The sequence below is a fragment of the Cricetulus griseus genome, assembly GCF_003668045.3.
Source record: "Cricetulus griseus strain 17A/GY chromosome 1 unlocalized genomic scaffold, alternate assembly CriGri-PICRH-1.0 chr1_1, whole genome shotgun sequence".
Lineage (NCBI taxonomy): Eukaryota > Metazoa > Chordata > Mammalia > Rodentia > Cricetidae > Cricetulus > Cricetulus griseus.
The window spans coordinates 200249824-200260237 of NW_023276807.1; the positions used below are offsets into that span (position 1 = coordinate 200249824).

The window sequence follows — 10414 nt, forward strand, 5'->3', positions numbered from 1 at the left end:
GGTGGAAGCGGTAGTTGGGCCCGGCCGCGGCGGAGCGTTCGCTCGGAGATGGCGGAGTCGCCGCGACGCGGCCCGAGGCCCCGCGAGCAGGGAAGCCGGGCAGCCCCGGGACTCGGCGGGGCCCGGGGACAGCGAGGACGCCGCCCACTCCACAGGGTGAGCCATCCTTGAGGGCAATCTCCGGTCCACGGTCGCCCTCAGTTTTCCCCTTCAGACTTCCCGCGAGTGTCGCCACCGTAACCACCCGCAGGGTCGTCCTGGCCGGCCCCTCCTCCGGCCCTGTGCGCCCCTGCCTTGCGTCCCAGCCGCTGGCCTCCCCTCAGTTGCCTCATTCCGGTCACTTTGCCCGAGTCACTACCGAGCTCTTTCAGCCGGTGCCTGCCTGGATGTCAACTCTCGGCCGCGCCCCTGCCCCATCTCTTACAACTCCCCCACCTGTGGGCTCCTCGTTTCTTTAGTTCCTGCAGGAGGGCCCTTGTGTCATCTAGGCCAGGTCCCCAGTCGGTATGCCTTCCTCCCACAGCATCAGCTCTGCTGTTTTCCCAGTGATGGGCCCACACCTCCAGCCCTGCCTGACCCTGCCTTTGCTGTCCACTTTGGATAACGACCCTTGGTTTTCTCCCTGCTCCGAAACTTTCCACTGCCACACACATGTTCCTCCTCCAATGTTAGTCATCCTACTGCCCCCACAACAGTTCTCACATGACCCCGCTCCCTAAATCTACTGCTTCCTCTAGGTATGAAGCTAAAATGCAGTTGTTACAACACAGGAGCTTAACAGGCCTGACCTTTGAATCCCAGTCCCTCCCCTGACGGAGCTTTGTGATATTAGGTAAGTTACTAAACTTCTCTGGGCCTGAAATTGTGTATGTGTAAAGAGGAACTAATACTAGTTATGTGTATTTTCCCTACCTCTTAGAACTGGTATTAACTACAATGCTTCTTGATTTACATCCTGATAAACCTTTAAAATACCCTAAATTAAAAATGCATATCTTACACCTAACCTACTAACCACAGTGGCTTACCAGTGCTCTTACCACTGCTATGTGATGTCAGTTACTTAACATTGTGGATGAGGAGGAACTTAAACTGTCTGGCCTTACAAAAAGAACATTGTGTTTGTAAGTCCACTACCTTAGGAAAGGATCAAAATTCTAGGGCCTGGGGCTGTAACTCCAGGTAGAACACATGCCTAGCCTGTGCATTCAACTTGTATTCCATTGCTGGCACTGAAAACCAAACCACAAGCCGATTTGAAGTACACTTTATACTAAAAGTTCATCATTTGCAAATCGTAATAAATGGAACATTTTAAATCTACATCCATCTGCATGTGCAAAGCTCTCAGAAGAATGCCTAGTAATAAGTACTGAGAAGATAACTATTATTAACACAGGTGGTACATGGGAAGTACAGCGTGCTCTCAGTGAGTTCTCAACTGCTGTTTTCCTAAAGTTTTCTCTGATAGAATTCAGCTGTTCCTGCCAATTGGCAATGGTGCACGGCCTTAAGTCCCAGCACTTGGAAGGCAGAAGCAGGTGGATCTCTGAGTTTGAGGCCAGCCTGGTCTACAGAGTGAGTTCCAGGACAGCCAGAGCTATGCAGAGAAACTCTGTTTCTGAAAAAGACAGAAAAAAAATTGAGCTCTTCCCATGATCTCCAGCTTTCCTCCTACTACTCCCTCTCTCCTCCACCATTGAATTTGAAGCCTCACATGTGGTAAGCAAGGTCTTTGCTGCTAAACTTGGACTCCAGGCCCCATCACAGTTTTTATTCTGTCTCCCAGCTCTCTTGTATCAATTAGTTTTACCCAGGCCAAAGCTGAAGTCTAAATAAAGCATCATAAATCATCTCTCTGGATTCTGAAAGACCTTGTCTCCGCCTGTTACCACTGAAGAGTATGTGTCGGAATGGGTGGTAGAGAGGGGGTCACCACCTATTAACTTCACTGAGAGTGCCTAAGATAAAAGTGACTGGAAACTTGTAGCAGTCTGTAAGAGAAAAAGTAGCTTTCAAGTAGGTTTCCTTAAAACTTTTTTGTGATCATCGGCCCCTCAATCCCTCATTTTCCTCCAAGTTAGCTCAGGGATGCTCCTGTGCTGTTCTGAAGTGAGGATATAGTAACACCTTGGTTAATTCAGGAAGGAGAAGTAGGGATAGGTAGGGAGTCTGGATTCAGTTTTCCGGCTTTTCTTAAGTACTAGTGATGACATGTCCTGCCCTGGGTCTACATTTTTATCTTCCTCTCCTGATTTTAACATGGATGAAATGAAGGGTATGGGGTAATTTTTTGCAAGCAGTGTCAAGGTAAGTCTCACAAGTTCTGGACTCAGAAGCTAATACAATTATTAGCTCTCACAGTTTCTCAAGTTCCTCCAGTTCCTCCACCACAGTGACCACATGACTGCAAGTTCGTTAGTACCGTTGGGTGTGATAAAGGGTGTGATTAATGTAGAAGATTAAGACTCATGAGTTTTCTCCTATCTGATGTTTCATTGGATCATGAGACTTCCGAGATGTGCTATCCATTCCTTATAGAGAGCCCACCAGAGCTCCTGCTCATTGGCAAACTGCTCAGTCACAGGATGGGAATTCCTTTCAGAGTAGACCTCTGTTCACCCTCTTGGCTGTTTGGTCTCTGTGGATAGCCTCTTTCATAACTTGAGTTACTGCCCCAGCTTGAGCATAAGGGAATTTGGATGTTCATTTGGGTATTCTAAGAAAGAGAAAAAGCTATGAAGCTAAGGTATGGGATTCAACTTGTATTCTATACAACAAGGCGTCTAGGCTGGGGAGAGGGCTCAGAGGGTAAAGCTCTTGCTGCACAAGTATGAGCATCTTGGTTTAGATTCCCAGGACCCATGAAAAGCTAGATATGTGGTGGTGTTAGCCTTTCTAACTGGAACAGAGAGCTCCAGGTTCTCTCTCTCTCTCTCTCTCTCTCTCTCTCACTCACACACACACACACACACACACACACACACACACACGTGTCCAGGCATGCACATGCATAGAAGAGATCATCTGATGAGCATGGGGTAAGAGACGGGCTAAGCAGCATGGGTTAATGACAGACTTTCAAAGGAAAAAGTAATCCACTGATTTCTCTGCTTTACAGGTTGTGGGAGCCACACCTGTGGACTTTGCTGATTTCTGATGTAAGAACCTGCACCGGAGCTGAAGAAGCTCAAGTTTCAGCCTGAGGCATGGGCCAGGAGGCCATGGTGACCTGAGACCAGTGAATTCTGTCTAATACAACCTGTTGCTCCTTCTGCCTCCCCCCGTCCTGTGTAGAAATAGTTTGTATCCATCTCATCAGGGAACTGACCCTAAGAGAGTCTCTTTCCCATATTTTTTTTTATTCTTCTGCCCTACCAAGACTATTCCAGCCCACAGAACTCCTACCTCCCATCTCCTGAGGTGGTCCCCACTGCTTCCTCATTTCTCCTCGCCATGCTCCAGCTGTGGAAGGTGGTACGTCCCGCTCGGCAACTGGAACTGCACCGCCTCATACTGCTGCTGATTGGTTTCAGTCTTGTCTCCATGGGATTCTTGGCTTACTATGTTTCCACCAGCCCCAAGGCCAAGGAACCCTTGCCTCTGCCCTTGGGAGACTGTAGTAGCAGTGGGGCAGCCGGCCCTGGCCCTGCACGGCCACCAGTCCCACCTCGACCCCCTAGGCCTCCAGAAACAACTCGAACAGAACCCGTGGTCCTTGTATTTGTGGAAAGTGCATACTCGCAATTGGGGCAGGAGATTGTGGCCATTTTGGAGTCTAGTCGTTTTCGTTATAGCACTGAACTAGCACCTGGCCGAGGGGACATGCCCACATTGACTGATCATACCCATGGCCGCTATGTCTTGGTCATCTATGAGAACCTTTTGAAGTATGTCAACTTGGATTCCTGGAGTCGAGAACTGCTTGACCGGTACTGTGTGGAGTATGGTGTAGGCATCATTGGCTTTTTCCGAGCCCATGAACATAGCCTATTGAGTGCCCAACTTAAGGGCTTTCCCCTTTTTCTACACTCAAATTTGGGGCTCCGGGACTACCAAGTGAATCCTTCTGCCCCACTACTACATCTCACTCGCCCCAGCCGCTTGGAGCCAGGACCACTGCCTGGTGACGACTGGACCATCTTCCAGTCCAATCATAGCACCTATGAACCAGTGCTTCTTGCCAGCCATCGGCCAGCTGAGCTGCCTGTGCCAGGACCAGTGCTTCGTCGGGCCCGGCTCCCCACTGTGGTACAGGACTTAGGGCTTCATGATGGCATACAGCGGGTGCTGTTTGGACATGGCCTTTCTTTCTGGCTCCATAAACTTGTTTTCGTTGATGCTGTTGCGTACCTCACTGGGAAGCGCCTCTGCCTGGACCTTGACCGCTACATCTTAGTAGACATTGATGACATCTTTGTGGGCAAAGAAGGTACTCGTATGAAGGTGGCTGATGTTGAGGTCAGTTTTTCTTTTCCTCTTATGTTTATTTTGCTAGAAAATTTACAAGTTCTAGGTGCCAGATTTCCTGCTTTGATTCTGAGCTGGTCATAGATTCTCTGCCTTTTATAGTTGGAAAGAAAGCTGCTTCCTATATATTTCTCACTTAGTCTGTTGTCTCCTGATTTGGCATTCCTCTACTATTCTTTACAGGCTCTGTTGACCACCCAGAACAAACTCAGGACCTTAGTCCCCAACTTCACCTTCAACCTGGGTTTCTCGGGCAAGTTCTACCACACTGGTGAGCTCATTCCCTGTTCTTATCAATTTTACCTTGATCTGTCTTCTTAGTATTGACTCTGGGCACACAAGTTGGAGAGAGGGACAAAGTTTAGGAACATAGTGCAGTGATGAGCTAGTGACAGACTTGGATTAGCATGGGTGGCTGGGGAATACATTGTCAGTAGAGCAAACAGAAAGCCTTGGACCCTGGGTAGGGGTCAATAATGTCCAAAGGATGGAAGGTGGTTACAAAACAAAGGGCATAGGGGCTGACTGGCCATGGTCAGCAGTCAGTGTGTGACCATAGGGACAGAAGAGGAGGATGCTGGGGATGACATGCTGCTGAGGCACCGCAAAGAGTTCTGGTGGTTCCCTCACATGTGGAGCCACATGCAGCCACACCTGTTCCACAACCGCTCTGTGCTGGCTGACCAGATGAGGCTCAACAAACAGTTTGCTCTGGTGAGACCCTTGAATCTCTCTCCCATGCTTTCTCCCAGAGATAACGTTTCCTTTTTATCCCTCCCTAATAGATACCCTTTCCTATCCTGTCCAGTTTTCCTTCTGTGGAGGCATCCCCACCCTCTTTACCCTCTACTCCCCAAACTTCACCAGGTCCTGGTGAGAGTCTATGCCATTCCCAGGAGCATGGGATTCCTACGGATCTGGGGTATGCTGTGGCCCCCCACCACTCGGGCGTGTACCCCATCCACACGCAGCTCTACGAGGCCTGGAAATCTGTCTGGGGCATCCAGGTGACCAGCACTGAGGAGTATCCCCATCTCCGCCCTGCCCGCTACCGCCGTGGCTTCATTCACAATGACATCATGGTGAGGGATTCCCACTACAAACGTCAATGTTTGAAATTTAGACAGCCTTTTACTGGCATTGACTTGTGACTTGCCAACTGCTATCCCAAGGCATCCACAAAATAGGAGATAAATATCATGATAATGAAGATAGTAAATTTTGTTACAATAACTTCAAACTTGGCCTCTGTAAACCCAGGGAGTCCAGTGCCTCCTGCCTTAGGTCCTTATCTGCTCTCCGTCTTATGATTCAAATCTCTTCTGTCCCTATACTTTCTTTTCCTCTCAGGTGCTCCCCCGACAAACATGTGGCCTTTTCACCCATACTATCTTCTATAATGAGTATCCTGGAGGGTCTCGTGAGCTAGATCGCAGCATCCGAGGTGGAGAGCTCTTTCTGACAGTGCTACTTAATCCGGTAAGGTGCCAAAAGGGAACCAGAAGCTAGAGAGCCAGAGTGTTGTCCAGCCGGGGCCTTTGCTCACTATAGCTGATTCTGAAATAGGACAGCTGTCTGAGTCTCACATGTAGGCACCCTCTTGTAGATCAGCGTCTTTATGACACATTTGTCAAACTATGGAAATGACCGGCTGGGCCTGTACACCTTTGAGAGCTTGGTGCGCTTCCTCCAGTGCTGGACACGACTGCGCCTCCAAACCCTTCCTCCTGTCCCTCTTGCACAGAAGTACTTTGAACTTTTCCCTCAGGAGCGAAGCCCCCTTTGGCAGGTAAGGATGGAGCTCAGGCTGACAGAGATCTGATGGGGGTCAAGGGTTACGAGATTAGTCCTCATCAGACTCGTGGCCTAACCTTCAGAATCCCTGTGATGACAAGAGGCACAAAGATATCTGGTCCAAGGAGAAAACCTGTGATCGGCTCCCCAAGTTCCTCATTGTGGGACCACAGAAGACAGGTAAATTGTCCCCAGCCAGTTTATCCTAAGCTGCCTTCTCATACCTACCTCTATTTAGTCAAGTCTATTGAGAAAAGGATTCATTTTTTTGAATTGCATTTATTTAGTGTGCTTGCATGCATGTGTGTAAACACATGCAGGAAAACTTGAGGAATCAGTTATTCCCACCATGTTTTGTTTTGTTCTGTTTTTTTTTGTTGTTTTTTTTTGGAGACAGGGTTTCCTTGTGTAACCCTGGCTGTCCTGAACAGAGATCTACCTGCCTCTGCCTCCTGGGTGCTGGGATTAAAGGCATGCACCATAGTGTTTTTTTTAATTACACTTGTTTAGTGTGAGTGTACGTGTTTGTGTGTGTGTGTACATGTGCAGAACAACTTGAGGGAATCAGTTCTCTCCTTCCACAATGTGGATCCTAGGGGTCAAACTCAGATTGTCGTACTTGGTGACAAGTACTTAAATCCACAGAGTTACCTCCATAGCCCTGAGACAGAAATTGCTTTTCCCCTTAATCCTAGCTATATAGCACAATTATTTATAGAAAATTAGGCATAGTGGCTCATCTGTAATCCTAGCACTTGAACTTGAGGCAAGGGCAGGGGGATTACAGTGAACTTAAAGCCAGTTTGGGCTACTTACTAAGTTCCAGGCTAGCCTGAGATACAGAGAGAAGACCCTGTTTCAAAAACTCAAACTCTACTACTAATAATGAGCCCCCATGTATGCAGGCTTTGCAGGTGTAGAGTGGTGAGTTTTGTTTTCCTTTTAGTGTTTTGAGAGTTGAACCTAGGGCCTTACACATACTACCACACTACCACTCAGCTGACCTCTAGCTGCCATACATGGAATTTTTTGTTGTTTAGTTTTTTTGAGACAGGGTTTCATGTCACCCAGGCCACCCTGATCTCTTTGCTTCAATTTTCCGAATGCTAGGATTACATATGTAAGTCACCATATCTGGCTCTGTCTGTAGAGTTTTAAAGATAGTTAAATAGTGGCAGGGATGTTTTCTGAGCATGCCTAAAGCCTTAGGTTTCAGCCCCAGCATAAAGCCAATATGGTGAACAGGCAGGATGAGAAGTTCAAGGCCATCCTTGGCTATAAAGCAAGTTTGAGGCCAGCTGGGCTACATAAGACCCTGTCTCAAAACAGCCTCCAAAGCCACAGAGAAACCCTGCCTCGAACCCCCCGCCCCCAGAAAAAAAGAAAAAAAAAATCTATTAAATAGCCAGAGTTGGTTGTACAAAGCTTGTAATTCCAGCTGTTTGGGAGGCAGAAAAACATCAGTGCATGCTCAGCTACAGTGTACTCAAGGAATTCTGGGCAATTTAGTAAGACCTAATCCCAAACTAAAAAAGTAAAAAGTCTGGGGCTACAGCTCTGTGGAAGAGCATTCCCCATGTGTGAAGTGCTAGATTCAGGCCAGAGAGAGAGAGAGAGAGAGAGAGAGAAGAGAGAGAGAGAGAGAGAGAGAGAGAGTGAGTGTAGGGGGGTAGATAATATCTACAAGTGACTGATAAAGTGCAAGGTGAAAGGCAATATTTTTTGTTTGTTGTTGTTTTTTCGAGACGTGGTTTCTCTGTAGTTTTGGAGCCTGACCTGGAACTCATTCTTGTAGACCAGGCTGGCCTCAAACTCGAAGAGATCCACCTGCCTCTGCCTCTTCTAGTGCTGGGATTAAAGGCAAGTGCCACCACCACCCGGCTAGAAAGGCAGTTTTTAACTCATTCCTGGGCCTCTCCCAGTGTTTCCTTCTCTCACTTTACTTTGGCAGAAGGGAGTTTTACTACCCACAAGTGAGTATTTTCTTACTTCCTTCAAACTCATGCTGTTACGCTGGCAGCTTTCCTGGAACAGGCTGGTCCTTGTCGTCCATACAGGCACCACAGCTATTCACTTCTTCCTGAGCCTGCATCCAGCTGTGACAAGCAGCTTTCCTAGCCCCAGCACCTTTGAGGAAATTCAGTTCTTCAGTGGCCCTAATTACCACAAGGGTATTGACTGGTGAGACTGGGTCCCCTTGACTGTTTCTCAGAGCAACATTGCCTTCTCCAAAAAATAACACATTCCAGCTTCTACCAGGACACAAACATCTGGTCTTGCCCCTGAAATGTTTTCTTTTTTATGCTACTCTGTAGGTACATGGACTTCTTCCCTGTTCCTTCCAATGCCAGCACTGACTTCCTCTTTGAAAAAAGTGCCACCTACTTTGACTCAGAGGTTGTACCACGGCGGGGGGCTGCCCTTCTGCCAAGAGCCAAGATCATCACTGTGCTCACCAACCCTGCTGACAGGGCCTACTCCTGGTACCAGGTTTGCCTGAAGCTAGGGACACCCTAGGCCTTAAGGGAGAGGTGGAGAAGGTAGTTACTGCTAGAGACACAGAAAAGAATGAGGGTAGGGAAACTAAACTAGTCCCTTAGGGAGGGGTAGGTATTCTATTGCCCCCAGACAAGAATATGTGCGGACTGATACTGTCAAATCATCAGCCCTGTCCCTTCTTATCCTTGGTCCTGCAGCACCAGCGAGCACACGGAGACCCAGTTGCTTTGAACTATACCTTCTACCAAGTGATTTCAGCTTCCTCTCAGGCCCCTCCAGTACTTCGCTCCTTGCAGAACCGTTGTCTTGTACCTGGCTACTATTCTACCCATCTGCAGCGCTGGCTGACTTACTATCCCTCTGGACAGGTACATTCTCCCATGAGCCTTCACTAGGGTCCCCTCCTTTCAGCCAGTCTTAGGGATCTAGAGGGAACCACATCCCTGTCCCTTCAGTTGCTGATTGTGGATGGGCAGGAGCTTCGTATCAACCCAGCAGCCTCAATGGAGACCATCCAGAAGTTCCTGGGCATCACCCCCTTTCTGAACTACACAAGGACCCTCAGGTGGGAGTTTGTGGCAAGGGCAAGAGGTTTTGTGGTGAAAGGGGAAGGGGCTTGTTTGGAAGAGATATCTCTCCCTGTGGGCTGAGAGGGGGAGGGTGCGTTTGTGGGGCTCGAATTTCTCTTCTCCCTGACCTCTAATGGCCTGTTCCTTTGAGCAGGTTTGATGAAGATAAAGGATTTTGGTGCCAGGGACTTGAAGGTGGTAAGACTCGCTGTCTAGGGAAAAGCAAAGGCCGGAGATACCCAGACATGGACATGGAGGTAAGTGAAACCTGGGACAAGGTTGCCACTCCATCTCCAGGATCTGACCTTGCTGCAGTCTTTACTGTTTGTTTCTCCTTTTACTTTTTCTCCCATCAGTCTCGACTTTTCCTTACGGATTTTTTCCGGAACCATAATTTGGAACTATCAAAGCTGCTGAGCCGGCTTGGACAGCCAGCCCCCTTGTGGCTTCGGGAAGAATTGCAACATTCCAGTGTGGGCTGATGCCCCAGCTTTCCCATACCAGCAAAAACCCTGCTGCTTCACTGAGGGGCAAGCCTTAGAGCAGGGCCCGCAAGGGGGATTAGCGTGGCCTGGCCCCTTACCCCTCTACCTCAGTGGCCCCCCAGGATTGGAATGGCTGAAAATGGAAGGGCATCCATCCCTTTCCCATAGTTTTGGGGCCTAAAAAAGGGGCTTCCCTTGATACCCTGTATCATGGTACTAGGTACCTTTGACCTATGAACCTGGGAAGTGAGGAAGAGGGTCCAGGGAGGGGGTAGAAGAATGTATTGATTCAATGATTCCCCTCTTCATCCCCAGCCAGTTTTTCTGTCTATGCCTACCCATGAGAGGGCCCTTTGCTATGGCCCTTTAATCAGACAATGGGATCTACCTGTGGCCTGGCCTCCCTAATGTCATTCACATTGAATGGGGATGAGGTCGGACAGTTGCTCATAGAGCTGAATATGAGCCCTAGCTGTGGGCTAGAAATGTCCTTAATAAACATCCTTATTTTTCTGTTTGGTCTGCTTCACTGCAGTGAGAACAACCTAGAATACAGCAGGTATCAACTGCCTTTCCACAAGCTCTTCTATACAAGAA

At 48.5% G+C, this 10414-nt stretch overlaps 1 protein-coding gene across 3 annotated transcripts; it reads left to right on the forward strand.

Moving 5' to 3' along the window:
* The first annotated feature begins 19 nt into the window (after positions 1-19).
* On the forward strand, positions 20-10330 carry Ndst2 (N-deacetylase and N-sulfotransferase 2). 3 transcript variants are annotated; one of them, XM_027387542.2, is made up of 16 exons: positions 20-156; positions 738-832; positions 1459-1722; positions 3122-4461; positions 4654-4741; positions 5030-5184; positions 5367-5552; positions 5821-5949; positions 6077-6259; positions 6348-6444; positions 8322-8445; positions 8580-8754; positions 8961-9131; positions 9219-9328; positions 9487-9589; positions 9689-10330. In XM_027387542.2, the coding sequence occupies exons 4-16, from the start codon at positions 3457-3459 to the stop codon at positions 9812-9814; spliced, it is 2652 nt and encodes an 883-aa protein (XP_027243343.1). In that variant the 5' UTR covers positions 20-156; positions 738-832; positions 1459-1722; positions 3122-3456; the 3' UTR covers positions 9815-10330. The 3 variants fall into 3 exon arrangements, with proteins under 3 accessions (XP_027243343.1, XP_027243342.1, XP_027243344.1); XM_027387541.2 differs by lacking the exon at positions 1459-1722; XM_027387543.2 differs by lacking the exon at positions 1459-1722 and having other exon boundaries at positions 5036-5184.
* The last annotated feature ends 84 nt before the right edge of the window (positions 10331-10414 follow it).